Raw genomic sequence first — 21,623 nt, 5'->3', positions numbered from 1 at the left:
ATCTCTGTGGTATTGTTTGTCGTTGACGCAGCAGCAAATGCCTACTCGCCATTCTTATTAACTACAATTCCCAGAATGCTCCCCCCATTTGGTAAAGCGCACGCCCCGCCCCCACACCGGGAGAGTGCGAGGTCAAGAGACTCGGTGCAATTGTCAAAATACTCTGGTTGCGAACTGAATGAACTGAATGTGTTGGGAAGTCGATGTAAACAAACAGAGGATGCGCGGAACGGAGGCGAGGTGTTTAGAGCGGCTGCTCTTTGTTCTTGCCTCGCCGATGGCAGAGCTGAAATGGAAGGGCCACCATGGATGGGGGGGGGGGGCTGCGCGCAAATGGCAACTTACTATCGCGATTGGGGCGTTGCTCCGCTCTGCACCCGAGAATTAAGAAAAACTAGCCACTCAGTAATGGGACTCAACTGAATGTAGCCATCAGGGCTGGCCCGCCCTTGGACACAAGCCAAGGTGAGGCAACCGCCTCGGACAGCAGATTTGGCTTCCAACGAATACACTGCCTGTTGCAGCTATTTATTTCAATGGGAGAAACAGTAGGAGCCTGTTCACTCAACGTGCAGAAATCGAGAGGACTGGAAGTTCGAATCCACTTGTTTCAAACCTTCGGGACACGGCCCGATTTACCCGGCCACCCAGTTTAAAATCAAGTTGGGTTTCTTTTGTGCGCTCCTGCCCCGCATATGGCGGTTCCGGAAGTGTGGAGCCAAGACTTTCTCGTACCCCTTTGGGTGAAAAGCGCTTTCCGACGCATCTGAGGGAGAGGCGCATGCCGGGAAAAAGCCGCGGCGGCGGCCTTGGCGCGGGGAACGCCGGGAGTATCACGGAAGGGAGGTTCGCGGCGGCGGCGCCGACGGAGGAAGCGGGAAGCGGCCGTCTGTCGCTGCCTTAGCGGCGCTTAGTCGGGCGCCGGGCGCCTGGGCTCACTCGGGTGCGGTGTCCTTGCCGCGGCCATGTACCATAGCAGCACGCAGCGGCGGCGCTGGACCTTCCGCAGCGAAGAGGAGCTGGTCCGGCGCCGGGCTGACGCCAACCGCAAGTTCCGGTGCAAAGCGGTGGCCAATAGGAAGGTAGGGCGCGGGCCTCCCAAACGCCGAGTCCTGCGTGTGATTTGTATTTGTTATTTTGTTGTTGTTTAGTTGTGTCCGACTCTTCGTGACCCCATGGACCAGAGCACGCCAGGCACTTCTGTCTTCCACTGCCTCCCGCAGTTTGGTCAGGCTCATGTTTGTAGCTTCTAGAGCACTGCCCAACCATCTCGTCCTCTGTCGCCCCCTTCTCCTTGTGCCCTCCATCTTTCCCAACATCAGGGTCTTTTATAGGGAGTCTTCTCTTCTCATGAGGTGGCCAAAGTATTGGAGCCTCAGCTTCACAATCTGTCCTTCCAGTGAGCACTCAGGGCTGATTTCCTTCAGAATGGACAGGTTTGATCTTCTTGCAGTCCATGGGACTCTCAAGAGTCTCCTCCAGCACCATAATTCAAAAGCATCAATTCTTCGGTGATCAGCCTTCTTTATGCTCCAGCTCTCACTTCCATACATCACTACTGGGAAAACCATAGCTTTAACTATATGGACCTTTGTTGGCAAGGTGATGTCTCTGCTTTTTAAGATGCTGCCTAGGTTTTTCATTGCTTTTCTCCCAAGAAGCAGGCGTCTTTTAATTTCGTGGCTGCTGTCACCATCTGCAGTGATCATGGAGCCCAAGAAAGTAAAATTTCTCACTGCCTCCATTTCTTCCCCTTCTGTTTGCCAGGAGGTGATGGGCCCAGTGGCCATGATCTTCGTTTTTTTGATGTTGAGCTTCAGACCATATTTTGCGCTCTCCTCTTTCACCCTCATTAAAAGGTTCTTTAATTCTGACTACAACTCGTAACCTTTGTATGTTGGTGGCGGCGGCTCTGATTAGAGCCGTGGTTCCCAACGTGGGGCACACGACCCACAGGGGGGCAATTTGATTTTTATGGGGGACAACTCGATAATGAGGTATGAACAGTTAATGGCCTTTTAGGCTTCCTCTCCTGAATAGGAGTTCACTTTTTGAATAATAAGAATTATATATCACGGGGGCGGGTCGGCAATCAGGATTTGAAAGATGCTTAGGTGGGGCATGGCCCAAAAAAGGTTGGGAGCCACTGGATTAGCGTTAAGATAATTTTTGTTCCCCCGCAAGGTTCAACAGACCGACCCATTTCTTCTTGAGCCGCATGAAGAGTTGACCATTTGTAAATACTATGAAAAAAGGCTACTGGATTTCTGTTCTGTTTTCAAGCCAGCGATGCCTAGATCTGTGGTGGTGAGTTTCTAACATTCTCTTGGAGAAAGCAGTATTTGTTTTGGTTTTTAAGCTCTCTCTAATTTTGTAAAAATATTTATGAACAACACTTTTTAACCAGGCGTTTGGTTGATTTGATTGACATCCTATGCCTTTTTAAAATGTGGTTCTTTGGGGGGGGTATTTGTTTTTTAAAAATCATATATATATATATATATAGTGGTTTTATATTTTAATTTTGTTCTGTAAACCACCCTGAGACCTCCGGGTATAGGGCGGTATATAAATTATTTACACACACACACACACATACATACTTCATTCTTCTCCACCCACTCCCCATTTTCCCCCTAAACTTTCCCCACCTACTGTGGGGCCATTCTTCCTGCATCTAAAGTCCCTGAACTGTTATTTGTCACCAAGTAATGTTTAACATTGTTTATTTACACTAGACACAGGGAAACACACCCTCCAGATATTCTTGTATTGTAGTTCCCATCAGCCCCAGTCAGCATTGCCGCTGATCAGGTACGATTGGAGTTGTAGTCCAGTAACATCTGGAGGACTGCATATTTCCCACCCTTCATTTATAATGCCCACGATGCCCATCCCTTCATAACTGAGCAATGCCTGTCTGCCTCTAGACACACATATTAAGGGGCAAATATGAGCATTGTAAGGAATTTTTTCACCTGGATCGCCACTGAGATGGTGCAAACAGGGAAAAACTTCCCTCAAGATTTCAATCATGTTACTGGGGTTGCCATATATACTTGCTATTCCTGGCCAGACTTGTGTGTTAGATAGAATGCCTGCAAGGGAGGCACTTTCAAAAACATCAGGTAGTGGGACCCAGCCTGCATGGGGACAGTGACACCTCCCTTGGAGTCTTGTTCTTGGATTCCTAAGAGTAGGAGAAGCAAGTGCCAGAACTGATAAGGGGAGCCGGTTGGATTAGCCCTTCCACTGCTGATAGATGCTCAAACACCCAACGTTTCTGTAATAATACTCAGAATATTATTGCAAATAGCTGGGAGAAGAATGCAGCAACTGTGCTTGCCACAGCAACAATTCAACTTTCCTTTCCAACTTTGTTCCCATTGCAACAAAAGGAAATGCTCCTACGCTTCCTGCAGCAAAAGCCCAGGGAGGCAGCATTGGAGAGGGGGATAGGGATCAGAAAAGCTGTCTTGTCATTCACTTGATCTCAACCGAAGGCCATGTTTCATTGCTGCCAGAATCCAGTGATGTGCACAAGCAAACCCTGAATATTTGAAGAATGTAGCACATGTGAGGGAACTATAAAAGTTGTGGGCGTTATGACACTTGTGGAGACTTTCTCAGGAGTACTCTTCTTTTGAGTAGAAGAGGGGCAGGAACACTAATGCAAACGAGTTTTTTGGAAGGGAATTCTAGTGACTCTGTTCAAACTGCTCCTAATAGCATCTTGAGTTTTTATAGACATCAGGTAGATTAGTCAGCACCCAGTGGCCTTTGTGTCTTCTGCTGCTTATCCCCTGCTTCTGGCTCTTCTGAACTTGAATTTTCTGCTGCTTAAATACACATTGGGTCAACCTGTGCACTACTTTGTTTTTCAGTTGACTTGCCCAGCATATCTTGTATTTATTTGATCATGATGTGTTCTATGTGGCAGCACAGAACAACAGCCATGCTATTTGCGTGAATGAACTTTCTGATTCTAGTTTCCTTTTAGGGATCAGCTTGCATGTACTTCAAGCGTTTTTACCTCAATAACTCAGTGATGGAGTATCATCCTCGGATTATTATGTAAGTAAATGATACCCTTGTGGTTTAATTATTTTCCCTAAGCAGGAATTCTATTATTTTGTCTAAGGATATTGTTGCCTGTAAGCTATGTTTCAACATTTCAACCACTTAACATTTACAGTTGTCATGGACAGAAAAAATCCCATGAAAACAAGCTGAATCCTACAAATGGAGTATTTTTCAATCCCAAAATTTAGTTACTGCATCACATGAAAAAGCAGGACTGAAATCCACTCTGGGGTGCACTTGCAGAATTTGCACAGAAGTAGAGCAGCAATGTTTTTCTCCTAGTTTATTATCATCTAAATGATAGTAAACAATGTCCCCAAACTGAATTTATCAAATGGGATGAATTATTATTATTATTATTAGTTTAGTTTAGGTAAATGAATCAGGACAAAAACAGTCTCACTTTTTTCATGCTAAAACTTGCACTGAGAAGCAGTTAAATGCCTTTCTTCTGACACATCACACATAGCTTTATTTTGGGACATTTGACCACACATTTTCCCAAAACTTTCTATGCCAGATTCTTTCTATAAAAAATAATTAATGTATTGGGTTGGGATAAAAACCACAGGTTTTTCCAGCAATAAGTAATATGGGGAAGCAGACTACAGTTCTCTTCTGACAGAACCCACATGGTTTTGTTTGAGACATTCTATTACCCCAGTATACAATGCAGGTCAGCTCGAGGTAAAACAACTGCCCCGTAAAACTGTCTCTGTCCCCTTTTTTTCTTTGGATATTTGCTGATAGTTTGCAAGTTCTAAAAGTTTTCTAAGGATTTGGGGCTGGATTTTATATTAGAGGGAACTTTCTCTTGTGTCCTAGTATTTAGGCTAGGCTGTTCAAAATACTTCCTGTCTTCATATACAATGGTCTTCCTTAGAACCAAATGTGTTTGCTGTTTGTTTTTAAGGTTAACATGTGCATTCTTGGCATGTAAAGTAGACGAATTTAATGTGTCCAGTACACAGTTCGTGGGCAACCTTCGTGAAAGTGCAGTAGGACAGGAAAAGGCCCTGGAACAGATCTTGGAATATGAGCTGCTACTTATACAGCAACTGAACTTCCACCTCATAGTGCACAACCCTTACAGACCATTTGAAGGCTTCTTGATCGATCTAAAGGTAATCATTTTTGTTGCTTAACAAATGTACCTTAGATGATACATTTAGATGGTAACTATTGTAAAATGTTGAAGCATTAATAGTACCAAGCACTGTACTAGAGCAGATTAGTTCTTAATATCACAGCATGCATGTTTGACGCTAAAATACTTGAGCTAGAAAAATGAACTCAGCAATTCTGCGTATTTTCTAGACTCGTTACCCGTTGCTTGAGAATCCTGAGACCCTGAGGAAGACTGCTGATGACTTTCTCAATCGGGTTGCTTTAACAGATGCCTGCCTTCTTTATACACCATCTCAGATTGCTCTCACTGCCATCTTGTCCAGCGTATCGAGGGCAGGAATTAATATGGAAAGGTAGATAATATTCCAAGCATTGGACGTACAAATTAAGTTAGTAGGTTTTTGTGCTAACACTGTACATCCTTCCAAAGCTCTATCTGTGGTGTTGTTAAGACTTTGCGTCAATGTGGATTAAGAGTTTATTGTTCAAGAATCGTCCACACAGATTCAAACACTGGTGGCCAACCTGATCAGCTGCTTAACCTGTAAATGTGTGGCGGAGGGAAGGAAAATAGCTTACTGAATCCTACCATTTCACTATTTAAATTACTATGTTGGGTCCCCCCCCCCCAAGCAATAAAGGTTGTATCAACTAAATGACTGTGGAATGATGCATTGCAGGGGTTTGGACTAGATGGTCCTTGGGGTCCCTTCCAACTCTATGATTCTATGTATGTGAGTATAGTGAAACGTTTCTTGTCTCTCCCCGCCCCCCGGTGCACCCACAAACCTGCTCTGGGGGTTCCCCCAACTCTCTCGCACAGAGAGGGTGGTGCAGGGTGGGAGTAGAGGGTAACCTTCCCTGTCAATTGTGGAAGTCATTATCTGCACACAATGATTTAGTTGCATACAACCCTAAATCTTTTGTTCCTTCAACTTGTCATATGTCAGCTGCCTATAAAATGGTTACTTTTACAGCTTTTTAAAACATCTATCTTACACTATCAAAAGAAGCTCATGTTTCCAGACTACTACTTCATGTTAGAATACCATTATTTTGCTTTCGGAAGGTTATCTTTGATTCCTGGAGGGGTGTGGGGGTGTTTTTGAGAATGAAAGAAATTGCTGTAGAGAATTCTAATCATCATTAATTTAACTTTAGCATTTTTGACATTGGCTTTGTATTGTTACTCTTTATAATGTGTGCCAAGTTTTTGTTTTTTTAATATATTTTGAAAAATTCCTTCCCATCACCTAACATTTAGCTAGATGTCATTCTCTTTATGGGGTGTATGTTAATGTAAGTGTTCTTCATAGCTGTTCACTTTTCTCTGCATCCAAACAGTGGTACTGAGATCTAATTTTCACAATCTTTTGACAGTTACTTGTCAGAATGCTTAATGCTGAAAGAGAACAAAGCTTCCCTCTCCCAGTTACTGGATGGGATGAAATGTAAGTAAAGATGCTGAGAATGAGGTACCATACACTTATTTATTTTAAAGTGTGCTTTAAAAGAAGGGAAGAGGCTTGCAAAAGCCTTTATCCATTTGAAAGATTTTTATTTTACTTTTCCGAATGATAATTGGGACACATATTTAAACTTGTATCCAACTGTTAATAAAAAGGAATTTAAGTGGGCATTCTTGTCCCTTCTACTCCCCCAGAAATGGTATACAGTGATAGGAGAAAAGAAATATGGCTTAGTTCAGGGATGTGAACTAGTGACTCTCCATGTTGCTGGAATATGAGACTCATTATCCCTGAACAGTGGCCATGCTAGCTGGGGCTAAATGTGAGTTGGAGTCCAAAAAAACACGGAGAGCAATTGTCTATTCTTTTCTTAGCACAATTGTATCCCCTTTGCTTGTAAAACATACTCTTAACTTCAAAGGAGGTTGCTGTAACCACCAATCAGCTGACTGTTGGGTTACAGCAACATCCTTTGAAGACTCATCCCCGTTGCCAATCAGCAATCTTCACTGTTTCATCCTTCTCCCGTGAGCCTCTAAAATCTGCTCTAGGGGGTTTGGGGATTCTCTGGAACAACTTGAGTGCTGGCGCAGGAATGGGAAAATATGCAAAAATTGTCTCCATCCACATTCCATTTATGGAAGCCCCTCTGGATCAAAGATAGTGATGGATGCAATTCAATATCTTCTAGGTCAAGTGAGACCAGAATTTTCAGCAAAGCAAGGGGAATGTTTCAAATGAAGAACAAAACTTGGTAGCTGTCTTTAGCATAAGCAAGTAAAAGGGGATATTTGATAACTTCTTCTGCCTTTGACGGTGTTCATAGCCTCTAACCTGTAGTCCAGGGCACATAAAAATGTGTATTCAGTCTTTCAGTAGACTGGTGCTTGCAAGACTGTCCTTGATACTGCTTTTATGCTTGCATCAAACACAACACAGCCTTCAGTTGATCTGTATTTTGAAGACTTGATATGCAAAATGTGCCTACGTCTGAAGGTTTCCCTGGGACAGTAGTGCTAACACTGCATTATCCATTAGCCTCCAGGAAATAATAAAAAAAACATGTGAACAACTAGTTTAGTAGAGTTCTTTACTTCACACTTTTGCTGTGTCTTGACATTCCTTAGCATAAATCCTCTGATATAAGATGACAGCCAAGAGTCTTACAAATGTAATCTGAGCTTCTGTAAAGGGGGAAATAGTGTTATGTGGCAAATTTAAGCTAAGACTTTGTCTGTGGAACTTATTTCAAAGAAATCTGGAGCACATCTCAATTGTCTTTAACACTTGTTCGACAAGAGAACTTGCTTTTCATAGAAAATCTGCAAAGTATTTTGCACTGTAGTCTGGCTTCTTGAGAGCTGGGTGTACTTTTTGTTAGAATGCCCCCTCCCCAGACACACCTTCGCACAATTAATTCTGTGTGTTCATAGCCACAACTGGTCAAAATATAGTATAGCTTGGCTAAAGTGTTCCTCAGCTTCATGTACAACTCACAGCAATTAGATCATATTTAGACAGGCACACAACATTCCCTTACATACACACACAAAGCTTTATAGCCAGGTCTGTAGAATCAAAACTAGTTGGAATGTGCCATATCTAATTGGTTGGGTTTGAGTGGGAAGATGAGAGTGTGATAAGGCTACCTATATTACTAGAATTCTTTTGGATCTACTTTTGATAATGTACATATCTTATTGGGGTTCAGATGAATTGGTATATAGTACACTTAATTAAAGCATTTTGAAAGTGTTTTCTTGCTCCTTTGTAGGCATGAAAAATCTGGTAAAGAAATATGAGCTACCGCATCCAGAAGGAGTTGCTCTTCTGAAACAAAAGTTAGAGAAATGTCACAGCCCAGAACTTGCTCTTAATACGAATGTGTAAGTAACAATTTAAAGCTACATCGTACCTCAGTGCTAGCTTTCCTAAAAATGATTATGACAGCATATATTCTATGAGGACCAATAAGCTAATTTTGAAAAGTTTGATTACCAGGAAATGCTGTGCAAATGTTATGATATAATCTTACTTTACCAGCGATTTGAAGCCAGGGTCTGTTCCAGTCATTGGTCAATAATTTCTTCTCAGACAAGTATTGACTTGGATTCAAAGAAATGTGGGTGAAAGGGGGGGGGGAGTAGCAATAGAAAAAAATATATAAAGCTGTTCCACAAGCTCTTTTGGAAGCTACCAGACAACTTCTTGCAATGTATTGGGGGCTGGATTGCAGTATAGTAGACTGCAAATAGCATATAAATTCCAGTTGAACAAAGTATTGAAAGCATTTGTGCAAAGTCTTACATAAATATAACTTCACTGGATTTGGAGTTATTCATGCAGCACTCTTCCACTGGATCTAAGTTAGCACATCTGTGAGTGGAAGAGCACCTGTTTGGATCATAGCTATAGCTATTGCCCATACCTGAAGTTCACTTCATCATAAGTTACAACATATATCCATGGGTGTGGAGAACAAATGTGAACCCACGAGGTCAGTGGGAAATGAAAGGGGGGAAGAGCCTGCAATGATTATGCTAAAGTTCAGTTGTATTCAACTGTGTTTGTTTTCCATAACGTAAGCTTTAACGTAACTGTCAGAAATGTGGCATACTGAACATTTTTCATCTGACCTCACCGTTTAGAATTTTATTCTACAGCATATGGATATATATGAAACAACTGAAGATAATCTGTTTAAGAAGCTGCCAGACTTGGTTCTTATAAAACAGTGTTTTATCAATAGCTCTAAGGAGCCTCTAGTGCTGAATAGTCAGTTCCCTTCAAATACCAGTAAAAGGTTTCAATCGTTTATTAGATGTCATACCAATTTCTCCAATATAAAATATGAAGTTGAAGAAAAGATCTTCTTATTGGAACTGGAACATGCTATCTAATATTAGTATTATGTGGTTGGTTTTAGAAAGAAGAGAAAAGGTTATGAAGATGAAGACTACGTAACAAAGAAACCAAAAATGGAGGAGGTTAGTGGATTTTTGTACTTTTGAGTAACTGGATAAATCTGTATATGTTTGAGAACATAAAACTTAGTTCTATATGCAAATTTAAGATAATGCCAATTAACAGGGAGCACACTTTAATCTATTTTAAAATTATTATGATAATTTAATCAACTAACCAGCAGAATCTTCTAGGTGTACTTTTATTCCCCTTATCCACAGTTGGCCAAATCCAGTTACCTGCTTTGCTGGTTGCAGAAGTTCATAGGAACTGGAGTAAAGATTGTATCACTGACAAGAGTTGATAAGTAGCCTTGGTGGTTCGTCAGTACTACTGTACTTCCTTGACCGCAACACAGCACTGTACTGACTTTACTTAGGATCTTGTAAAGAGTTATTTGGTTCATGGGCACAATAAAGGGTGATGCAGAAATGTTTCACTAACCTCTAACCTGTCAAATGCAGTGATCAAGGTTTAGCTTAATTTGTGGAAGTCACTGCTTACACTACAGCAAACAGTACATTTTCATAGGATTGGGCTGGGTTTTTTTTTTTAAAAAAGTACATAATCTTACATCATCTGCTATTCATAAAACAGGCAGCTGAATGTTTTAGGAGTCACCAGATAACGCTAAACTAGGTTGATACTTTCTTCTAAACATTGTTTTATTTGTTTTCTGCCTTACATCAAAGAGGACCTTAATCCTCAATAAAGGCAAGCATAGAAGCTGAGATTGTATATTTGTAATTTTGCAGTTGTTAATTTTCCCATCAGCCATACTTGATTCATAGGGTGGGTTTTGTTTTTTTGCACATCTTCTAACAAGTTAAAGGATTGGAGTTCCTTTTTCTTTCGTTTAGGATGAATGGACAGATGATGATTTCATTGACTGACTGGATGTCTCCACTGATGAAATCCTGAATACTTAAATGGAACTTTAATGCCTGAGAACATGTTGCACATTCCACTACTGCAGTGAAAAAAATATGACTAATGTAAATAAAGCAGCTATTTTACAGTGTGAGTGGAATATTTGAAATTACTTAAATGGTATTGCTAAAAACTGTCACTGTTCTTTTGGATTTTAATTGGCTGTAACCTGTTTTCTGGTAGCGTGTTTTGGATACCAGCCAAAAGCTGAAAAGCAATGTCAAAATATCTAAAATATAAGCACCATATATTCATAGGTATTACTTGAGATACATTGGAATTTTTTTGAAATGCACTAGTTTCTGATATTTGTGGTGATGAGGAAAACAAACTTTCAGGTGGCAATAGTTCATCCTTGGGTCTGTTGAAGGTACTACTGGCTTAATCCTTTGGGCTCAGCCTTTGGCAGAAAAGAACATCGGGGGGACAGTAGAGTACTTGCTTCATGGGTTCCTCCTGCTAGTGCAGTTTTTGCATTGTATGCAACAGGCTTAACCCCTGAAGAGGTTTGCTGACAGGGTGGATTAGGTTGGGGGATCTTATTCTAGCCTCTTCCTTTCCACACAAAAAAGAGCTTTATTGTTCATACTTACAAGCACTGAGACTGGATCAGAACTGATCACTGACCAAACAAAGAATAGGAAAATGCAGGCAAGACAAATCGTTTTCTAATCACCTATAGGCACTGTATTTTTCTTCTTTGGAAATATCCAAATATTGAATCACTAGGCAGAAAAAGCAGCCAGATGTATGCTATAAAACTGTTTAATAATGCATGCATGCCTAATACAATGATCAATAAATTTACTGAGTTCAAATTATTTACTGCTGTAAACATTTTTTTAAAAAGCATCATGATTTATCTGGATATACAGTCCTTGATGGAAAATTATTCAAAACAATGTGGCACATTAAAAAAAAAAGCTGACAAAATCCAGTCTGCATATTCTTTCAGCACAACTCTAAACGAGAGAAATAGAATGGTATAAAAAGTGTACAGCAAACATTTCCTATCAAACGCTGGAAGCTGTAAATACAAATTAAAGTGTTTGAACAGTCCTAATATAGTTGTAACCAATCAAATTACAGTAAGACGTGTGTTCTATCCAGTTATACTTTGCTGTCAAAACATTTCCTTGGCAGTTGACTCTAATTTTATCCAAAACACAGCAAGACTTTGGCAATTGGAGGTGTTGAAATAACTTTAAAGTTCAAAGAGACAGTCACAGTATTTTCTTTGTGGAAGGTGATCTGTACACCAAGGCTCAGAGGTTGTGAAAATTGGTTCCAAGTGGAAGAAAGTGCAAGTGTCCTGCACACATAGCTTAAAGCTGTTGTTATGGTCAGTCACCAACAGGTTCTTTGTTTTGTTTTTTGCATAGTTCACACATCACTGGAAATGTGAAATGTGTGTGCTATTTTTGGCAAGAGCAAAAAAAGGAAGTGATATTGGTGAAAGTTGTCATGTTGGACATGCTGGAACATGCAGAAAGCTGCTACCTGATGCTGTTAGACACTGAATACTGATTTTGCTTTTGTTGAAGAAGTTCTGTAATTGCCAGCAGCTTCTTTAGCACATGCTGTTTTAAAAAAGGAGATAATTAGCTCAGCAGCAAAGTTTTTCTGTATGATTTAAAATAACTATACTTGTTCCCGATTGGTTCATAGCTTTTCTTGAAATGTAAACTTATTTTATTTCCCCCCTTTGTCCTTAGGATTTCTTTTCCATAGATGCAATTCATAAGTCCTGTAGCCCAGCTGAATAGCTAAATACGTTAATAGTTATAGTTACTGAATAGTAAATATGTTAATTTTACCATGCTGGAATTGACTCTACAGCTTTTAATGAATCCAAGGAAAACAAATTACTGTTTGCTATTATGTAAACATTTAAATAAGTAGGTCAAGCAGCATAACTTATGCATAAATAATAATTGGAATAATTGCACTCAAAATGCACCACCACTGCAAATACTTTTCTACTAAACTGTTTCAAAGTAGCTCCTTCATGTCTACCACTTTGATTGCATCCTTAACATGCATTCACACTTTGTGAACTGCAGCCCTATATTTTAGTGTTTATAAGTCCTCAGGGCCCTCTAGATAATGTTGGACTCCATGAGCCCCAGTCTGCATGGCCAATAGTCAAGAGATGATGGGAGCTATAATCCAGCAGCATAGGGAAGGCTACAGGTTAAACCAACGTAACTATCAAGAAACACCCTCTTTCTATAACAGCTCTTACCTGCATTGCCCCTCGCTCATTACTGAGTGTTCGAAGCTCATCTGAATGTGCCACACAAATTTCATGGAGGGCTGCTAGATCACGTGACAAGTCAGTTCTAGAGGGCTCTGTAGTGTCTGGAAGTTCAGGTACATTCTAGAGCAAGAGTGATAACAATGTTTAGAACCACCTTTCATAAAACAGTACCATGGTAGCTGAAAAAAACTTACACTGTTTACCATTCAGTGAAGGAGTGCAGCCACTACTCTGCTTGCAGGGAATACAACACCTAAAGAGCAATGGGAATGCTTGTTTCGAATACACAAGTAGTCCATAGGTGAAAATTAAACTGAACTTTGCAAGCCCTGCATGATGCGTTGACAATTACCACCTGACATCTCCATGGCCCCACCCACCTGCCAGCTTTGGCTTGCAAGGGATAGGGGAGTATGTATGCAATTTCCAGTAAAGCAGGGGTATAGCTTCTTAAGCATAGAGAGAAGTGAGGCCCAGCTATGCTTACATAGAGAAATGAACTAGTTTTTGGTTAGCTATTATAGCTCAGTGGCAAGGATGAGCAACACCCAGGGTTGGTTGGACTACAGTTTCTATCAACCCCAGCCAGCATGGCTAATGAGCAGGGTTGAAGGGAGCTGCAGCCAAGAAACATCTAGGCAGGTTACAGGTACTCCAGATGCTTCTCCTTGACAAACATTGGAGAAAGGAGTGGAGCCATACTTCCAGTCTCTGCTCTGAGATCTTTGTGCAGGCCATTCTCTCAGTCCTGCCACCATCATAGGCACACATGGGAAGCCCTTCTCAGTGGCTGCTCCTAGACTTTGGAACTCCCTTCCTAGAGAGATACATACTGGCTCCTTCCACCAGCAGGTAAAGACTGTTTTATCTGTTTCTCAAGGAAAGGGCTTTTTAATAGTGCTGTGCTAATTATCTGTATTTTAATATATTTGTTTTTTATATTGTTTCAATTTTATTAGAGTATAATTATTTTTTTATACTGATTATCTGTCTTGCTTTACAGTATTTGTGGAAGCCACCTTAAATCTTGATCCAGAAATGGTTGAGATATGGTTCCCAAAGCCCTCTTTTTAACAGGGTCCTCCCCCTGTATTTTCTGAAGCAGACACTTACAGTCTCTGTATTTACAAAATTAAGAAAGAAGAAGTGTTCTTACCCCAAGTTCATCTAAAAACATGATCATCTGGTGCTTGTTACTCTTGATAAAAGGATTTACACCTTCCATATATGGCTCCTAAAATAAAACCACAAAATTTGTATCACTTTAATCCTACATGTGATGGCTTCTGAATTATTCTTAATGTATTTTACACCACTTTCCACAATGCTCAAGTTGGTGTATGCTAAAACACAAATATAATTTAGACACCATGGAAAACCACAATAAAAAGCATCACATAAGACAAAGCTGCTACAGAAAATTTAAATCCTTTTAAAGATCTGACAAAGCAGGATGTTTTAAAAGCTTTTATAAACTGATAACCATGTTGATACCTTCCTAACCCTGGGATAGCCAGCACTGGAGTGCCCTACAGATCACTGACCATGTTGACTGAGGCTGGTGGAAGTTACAGTCCAATAGTATATGGAGAAAACCACACTGGCTACCCCAGTCCTAACCTTTTTTAGGAGGAGGTTCCAAAGTTTTGAGATGATAGCAGAAAGGACCCTAACCATGGCATCACCTTAAAAATCTGTCATGGAGGAAAAGCAGACAAGAAAAGCCAGTCTGCCCCTACTGGTGAGTTGTTTCAATTGAGGAGAAATGGGCCTTAAGGTAGAAAGGCCTTCAAGGTTAAAAATCAGGATTTTAAATTGGCCATGGAAGCAAACTGGCAATTAGTTTATTTGTATTTGTAACTGTATTTGCACTAGCTGCACTATATTACTGCTGACCAAGGCAAGGTGTGACATTCTGCACCTACTTCCATGTCATCTTCAAGTAAAGCCCATTGAAGAGTATATTCTAACAGTCAAGCCTGGATGTTACTGCTGAACTATTGCACAACTGTCACCCTAACACATTATTTCCATAATCTCGTTGGCTGTGGCTTTTCTCTGACCAGTCAGGATGAAGAAGAGCAACCACATACAGAAAGAACAAAAACTGATATTTAAACGAGCTGTGGTAGCCTCCCTCAAACACCTTGCTAAGAATGGAGATAACTTGAGAGTTTTAAATGCTCTTTCCAAATGCTGCTCTCTGTACCGACAATATTATGTACTATATACAGTGCTGACTCTACTGTCCTATTGTATTGAAAGGGAGCCTATTCTATGTGAACAAATACTAAGAACAAATACTCCCATGCTAAGTCAGTCAATGGTTTACTTAGTCCAGTCCTGTTAACTCCAACTAACAGTGACTCTACAGGGTCTCAAGCAGTCTCTTTCCTGCCTATCTACCAAAGATCCTTTTCAGTGGTAATGCCAAGGAGTGAATTTAGGATCTCTTGTGTGCACTCTGCTACAGAGCTATGACCCCTCCTGTCATTCCAGACTCATACTGACTTGTACAGGCAGAGGGGGGCATGATTACACACGTTCTTTCACTGAGAGCAAAGAACACGTGTGGGGGGGGGGAATTAACTTCTAAGATTTATATTTACCTTAGCTCCAAACTCAACTAAATTTGCCAAATTCTGCACAGACTTGGCGACCAGCGTCAGTGTTCTTGCAGCAGTGGGAGAAGGAGAATCTGAGATAAACAATTTGAAAATCACAATTGATGCCAACTGAGATTATAGTCTAGTACAGCAGTTGATAACCAGACTCACTGGCAGGACAATGAAGTGCAAAATACAGATGTAAGCAGCTGAAGCACTTCCTCTCTCCCTCCTAAGGCCAATTCAAGCTCCTCACCACAACCTCAAGTGATGCACTCATAGCTGATTAAGCACAGTCCCCAAACCAGAGCACTTCCTCTTCTAAAAGAGACAAAGATAATAGGGAGCATTATTCCCCATGCTTGAGGGGGTTTAGATGAAGAGGGAGGGGTATCATTCTGCCCAACCCTGCCCAGATCTGTTGGTCTCCACCAGTGGGGGAGCAGCAGGGAATTAAAAGTTCCAGTTGCTGTAAACAAGGGACTCAGGAAGGTTCAAAGTAGTGGTTTAAAGTTGATAGCTGATAGTTCATATGCAGACCAACCCACCACAAAATATTTAATACAAGCCCGTTATCTTTCCCCACCCTTCCAATGGTTAGAGTCATGCCACATTAGCAGTGCTTCTTTCTATACCAGAAGTGGGCAACCTTGGATGCAACTCTCTGTCAGTGTGGCCCTGTTTATCGTCTTGCTGCTATTGGGGGAAAGAATGGTTGTCAGGCACAGGGTGGACCTCTGGAACTCCTCAATAGTTCTGTAACCTCACATGTGAAGTAATGCCTGTCTGCCATTTTTTCCTTCAGTGGCAGCAGGACCAACCGTGGCAGCTGCAGAAGGAAGGGATGCGTTCAGTGAAGAGAGGATGGCAGCAGTGGAGGGGGCTGGCAAGGGAAATGTGTGTGTGCATGTGCAGGAAAGGTAATGAGTGGATGATGGTTGAATGAAGGGAGTTAGTAGGGGCCCCAAAGGAAATTTAGCAAGCAAGCTGGCTGGGGGAAGCAGTTTCTGCCTGTGTGAATGTGTACCCTTGCCCACTTTGAGCTTTGATGGCCCACCACCATTATGCAGCCCTAAACCCCTTTCCTCTGCAGCCCTCAACCTCAAAAAGGATACTCATCCCAGTTCTATACTAAGCAGCCAGAATTTATTCTCTCTGCAGTGTATAAAGAACTAAATACAGACAACTTGCTGTCTTAACATTATAGATGGTTTTATCAGTATCTAAAGAACTTACCTGAGATGATATTAAACATCCTTGGATTCAGAATGGCAGGGCAGATCAGCCGAAGGAAAACAAAACCACTGAAAGAGGGAAGCAAGAGCATGTCTTGAGTTGATACTTGATCACAAACATCACTAAAATGTTTTTGAAAATACTGCTAAGGATACCAATGATTAATAAGAACTCTATTCGAAACTCATGGTTGTCTTTTCTCATATGGTGGCTCATGGCAATTCCAATCCAAAATATTAAGAGAAATAGAGGACTTTTTCACCACAGCCCTGTACTTGGTATGCAGTAAAATTCTCTACTACTTGGCAGGATAATACAGAAGTCCAAAAATATGTTCAATAGGGAAGATCTTTCACACTATCGCCTTGCCAAGGTGACAATTTATCAAGTGTGAATGGATAGTAAAATTGTAATTTGTATCCACTTAGCCAGTTTACTAAATAGCTACAAGCACTCATGGTAATTTACCACTTTCCAGAGTCTTGTGGAGTAAGTAGATAGAACCTGCCCAATTTAATAACCTCCAATATGAATCTTCATGGTCTTAAGGACTTTAGATTCCATCAGGGTAGAGTCTTTTTTGTTTTTGCTGCTCCCTGATGCAATGCAACTCCTTTACAAGGGAAGCTTGTACCACTTTCTCCTTGTTGGTATTTTGAAGGCAAGGGCATTTAATTATTTTTTTTTAATGATCTCTGAGAACCAACTGCTGAATTCTTTTCTTTACACTGGTTTGCAAGCACTGCTTGTCTTGCTGGCTTGTAGTATTACATACTGCTTATTGCTGCTGTGTTTCTTTTTAGGTTTGGTGTGGTATTTTTTTTAAAATGATTTTTATTAATTTACAACAAAAACAAAAACACGTATTAATTTCACATCCAATTTTCACAAATTATCCCTTTTCTGGACTTCCTTCAGCTTTTCCGTAAATCATCCAGAGTCATTATTTAAATTACGCATTCCTTAGGTTTATATTGACATTATTTATATCTTTCTTTTCTATTCCCTTTAGACAATACTTCTCAATTTTTCACAGTGCTTCTTTAAATCCCTCTAGCGTTATCTGTCTTTCACTTAAACTTTCCAGATATTCCACAAATTTCCCCCAGTCCTCAATGAACTTTTGGTCTCTTAAATATCTAATCTTCCCTGTCAATCTGTCCAACTCCGCATAGTCTAACAGCTTCATTCTCCATTCTTCCACCGTCGGTATTTCCTGTTGTTTCCATTTTTGGGCCAGTAGCACTCTTGCTGCTGTCACTGCATATTGAAGAAATTTACAGTCCCTTCTTTTTATCTCGTTTCCTAATATTCCTAACAGAAAGACCTCTGGTTTCTTTATAAATGTATATTTTAAGATCTTCTTCAGTTCATTGTATATCCTTTCCCAGAAGTCTTTCACTTTCTTACATTCCCACCACATATGATAAAGAGAACCTTCTTTATCTGTACATTTCCAACACTTATTACATGTCTTATACATTTTCGCTAGTTTTACCGGTGTTATATACCATCTGTAAAACATTTTCATAACGTTTTCTTTTAATGTCATACATGCTGTAAATTTTAAATTTTCTTTCCATAGTTTTTCCCAATCCTCAAATTGTATGTTATAACCAAAATCTCTGGCCCAATGTATCATTACCGACTTAACTTCCTCATCCTTTAAATTCCATTCTAACAGCATCTTATACATTTTGGATAAAATTTTGACATCGTTATCTATTATTTCAATCTGAAATTTAGAATCCTTGTCAGCATAACCACATTCTTTACTATCTTTCCTAAACATTTCATTTATTTGGAAATAATGCAACCAGTCATATACATATTCTTTAACCTGTTCATATGGTTTCATTTTCCATTTTCCTCCTCCTTTAAATAATAGTTGACCATATGTAATCCAATTGCCTCTCATATTAATTTTCTTTACGCTCATAACTTCTAAAGGAGATAACCAGTGTGGTACTCTAGGTTCTAATAGGTCTTTATACCTATCCCATACTTCAATTAAAGGACCTTGGAAGATGTGGTTCTCAAAACCTTTATGGATTTTCTTTTTCTCATACCATATGTACGCGTGCCATCCAAATCTGTTATCAAACCCCTCTAAGTCAAGCAGTTCCTTATTTTCCAGTTTAATCCAATCTTTCAACCAGCAAAGGCATGATGCCTCATAGTATAATCTCAAATCAGGCAGGGCAAAGCCTCCTCTTTCTCTCGTATCTGTTAATAGCTTAAATTTGATTCTTGGCTTTTTGCCCTGCCAAATATATCTTGAAATCGCTCTTTGCCACTCTTTGAAAATCCTATTCCCTTTAATTATGGGGATAGTCTGAAATAGAAATAGCATTTTTGGTAGCACATTCATCTTGATTGCAGAAATCCTTCCCCAAAATGACAGTTTCATTCTTCCCCACACCTCCAGGTCCTTTCTTATTCCATTCCATACTGGTTCGTAATTATTCCTGTAAAGATCTATATTTTTAGGAGTTACCCATATTCCTAGATATTTCACCTTTTTTACCACCTCTATCTGTGTTTGCTGTTGCATTATTTCAATTACACTTTGATCCAAATTCTTCACAATCATTTTCGTTTTCTTCTTACTTAGTCTAAAGCCTGCCACTTCTCCAAACTGTTCAATTTCCTCCAATATTTCTTTTGCTGTACTTGTTGGCTCTTCAATCGTTATTACCAAATCATCTGCAAACGCTTTGATCTTATATTCATTTTGGCCAATTGTCACTCCTTTTATTTTCTTATTTTGTCTGATCGAGTTTAGAAGGACTTCTAGCACCATTATAAATAATAGTGGCGAAAGTGGGCATCCCTGTCTTGTTCCTTTTAGTATCTTTATTTCTTCTGTAACTACATTGTTTATAATCAATTTAGCTTTTTGTTCTGTATAAATTGCCTTTATTCCATTGAAGAATTCTTTGCCAACCTCCATATACTCCAAGTTTCTCAACATAAAGTCCCATGCTATATTATCAAAAGCCTTTTCCGCATCCACAAACATCATTATGGCTTGTTTCTCATTCCTGGCAGACAGATATTCCACAATATTAATTATATTTCTTATATTATCTTTCATCTGCCTGCCTGGAAGGAAACCTGCCTGATCCCGATGGATAATTTCCAGTAGTATATTTTCCAACCTTTTTGCAAGGATTCCTGCAAAAATTTTATAATCTGTGTTTAGCAATGAGATCGGCCTGTAATTTTTAACTTGAGTTAAATCTGAGTCCTGTTTTGGAATAAATGTAATATATACTTCTTTCCATGTTTCCGGAATTTCTCTTTCTCTTAAGATGTTGTTCATCACTTCCTTCAATGGCGTCATCAAAATAGATTTCATTTCTTTATAGTAGCTTGCGGTGAATCCATCAGGCCCTGGAGCATTCCCCCCTTTTTAAGTCTTTTATTGCTTTTTTTATCTCTTCTATTTCTATTGGGGTGTTCAATTGTTCTTTTTTATCTGTCGGGATCTTCTGCACCTTTTTCTCCTTTAAAAATCTCTCTATTTTCTTCAAATTGTTTCTTTCTCTATTTTTGTATAGTCTTCTGTAGTAGTCCAAGAATCCCTTTCTAATTTCCTTCGGATTGGTTATCTCTTCTCCTTCCACTATAATTTTGTTTATCGTATTCTGTTCCTTTCTTTTTTTGATTTGCCATGCAAGCCAAACTCGAAGTTTCTTTGTCTCAGTTTTTTAATACTCCATTCCACTTCTTTATTTATTATAATTGCAAACTGAGTTTGTAAAACTTTGATATTTTCTTTTATTTTCGGACTGTTTGGTTTCTTGATTAATTTTTGTTCGTTTTCCATTATCTGCTTCAAAATTTGGTGTGGTATTTATAAGCAACAGTATGTCTCTAGCAGTAACTACTAAACAACAATGTTCTAAACATAGTTGTGAGATGCTGAAATCAGCTTTGAAAATATGTCATCACTCTGCAGCATAACGTTCTGAGCTGCACCATCTGAAGAAAAACAACAGTAAAGAAGAGAACACCTTACCTAACCACTCTTGTTCTCATGGTTGTATTGGCTGGCCACTTGTTTTGAACAGACTTCTGTAAACAGCCATAAATATACCTCAATGTCCTGTCAAAATAATGCAATTAAGAACCTTAGCATATCAAATTACTTTAGATTACAATACTAAACTGTGCATTTACAGTTATGGTTCCCCATTTGTGGAATGCCTTAAAATTGGGTTACACACTGAAAATCGCTGTGGTTGGTAGAATTGTGACTCTCAGTCAATTTAAGCCTTTGATCTTGCAAGCCTGCAAAAGTTACCATACAACTGCTAAAATAGCAAATCGCTATTCAATTTCTACAATTCTGCAGGCACTCACACCTGTAAATGGCAAATGAGCAGTCTCAAGCTCGTAAATCAGCAACAAAACATTTTTTGTTGTTGTTCTGTTTTACCGTATGTCTGTTTCAGCAGTGATATTGCAAAAGCCAATTCTTGTAAGGTTGTAAATTTAAGCCACACTTTTAACTTTTCAGTCGGAATTTGGAAAAAAAGTGAGGCTTATATTCAGGCCAATACGGTACTATGAAGATTTTGGCCAAACAATAAAACTTTTTTAAAGCAGTTTTATCACAATAAAGGATGGTATAGGACTGAAATGGGAAGTTCTAAAGAGGCTTTAAAAGAAATGTTGGTGAACTTACGGAGGCAATATTTCTGCAGCCATGAATATTTTCTCCACCAGCTCCGAAAGGATACTCAGCAGATGTGCTAAATTAGTATTTACATCTTCATTTTTTTCTAACTTTGAAGGATTTAACTGAAATGTAGAGCCGTAAGACATAAATGAAATATATCTTCCAAAGATAACCAGCAAAGTTTACTCAACGTAAAAACAAACGAACTTCTTTAAAAAGTTAGACTGATTGGTGGCATCTAGGACTCCTAGCTTCAGCAG

General features: G+C 39.6%; 2 protein-coding genes across 3 annotated transcripts in view; one reads left to right on the top strand and one right to left on the bottom strand.

Annotated features, from left to right (window-relative positions):
- The first annotated feature begins 798 nt into the window (after positions 1-798).
- CCNH (cyclin H) lies at positions 799-11,395 on the top strand. Its single transcript, XM_053409287.1, has 9 exons — positions 799-1,082; positions 2,185-2,307; positions 4,001-4,074; positions 4,997-5,207; positions 5,401-5,564; positions 6,592-6,662; positions 8,455-8,566; positions 9,607-9,667; positions 10,505-11,395. The coding sequence occupies exons 1-9, from the start codon at positions 966-968 to the stop codon at positions 10,535-10,537; spliced, it is 966 nt and encodes a 321-aa protein (XP_053265262.1). The 5' UTR covers positions 799-965; the 3' UTR covers positions 10,538-11,395.
- Positions 11,324-21,623, bottom strand: part of RASA1 (RAS p21 protein activator 1) — a 49,336-nt gene continuing 39,036 nt past the window's right edge. The window contains exons 19-25 of one of the 2 annotated variants that reach the window (XM_053409285.1): positions 21,370-21,485; positions 20,701-20,787; positions 16,677-16,744; positions 15,444-15,532; positions 13,991-14,068; positions 12,820-12,954; positions 11,324-12,154 (exon numbers count right to left, since the gene is read on the bottom strand). In XM_053409285.1, coding sequence (XP_053265260.1) covers positions 12,071-12,154; positions 12,820-12,954; positions 13,991-14,068; positions 15,444-15,532; positions 16,677-16,744; positions 20,701-20,787; positions 21,370-21,485 — 657 coding nt within the window. In that variant the 3' untranslated portion in view covers positions 11,324-12,070. The remainder of the gene's footprint in view (positions 12,155-12,819; positions 12,955-13,990; positions 14,069-15,443; positions 15,533-16,676; positions 16,745-20,700; positions 20,788-21,369; positions 21,486-21,623) is intronic. The other variant, XM_053409286.1, reaches the window with a different exon arrangement.

This window comes from Podarcis raffonei, chromosome 11 (assembly GCF_027172205.1).
Source record: "Podarcis raffonei isolate rPodRaf1 chromosome 11, rPodRaf1.pri, whole genome shotgun sequence".
NCBI lineage: Eukaryota > Metazoa > Chordata > Lepidosauria > Squamata > Lacertidae > Podarcis > Podarcis raffonei.
This window is presented reverse-complemented; position numbering and strand designations above follow the sequence as displayed.

Coding starts and splice junctions, on each gene's coding strand:
- CCNH (XM_053409287.1), top strand. CDS start 966: ATGTACCATAGCAGCACGCAGCGGCGGCGCTGGACCTTCCGCAGCGAA. Junction 1,083..2,184: donor AAGCGGTGGCCAATAGGAAG/GTAGGGCGCGGG, acceptor TTCCCCCGCAAG/GTTCAACAGACCGACCCATT. Junction 8,567..9,606: donor CTTGCTCTTAATACGAATGT/GTAAGTAACAAT, acceptor GGTTGGTTTTAG/AAAGAAGAGAAAAGGTTATG.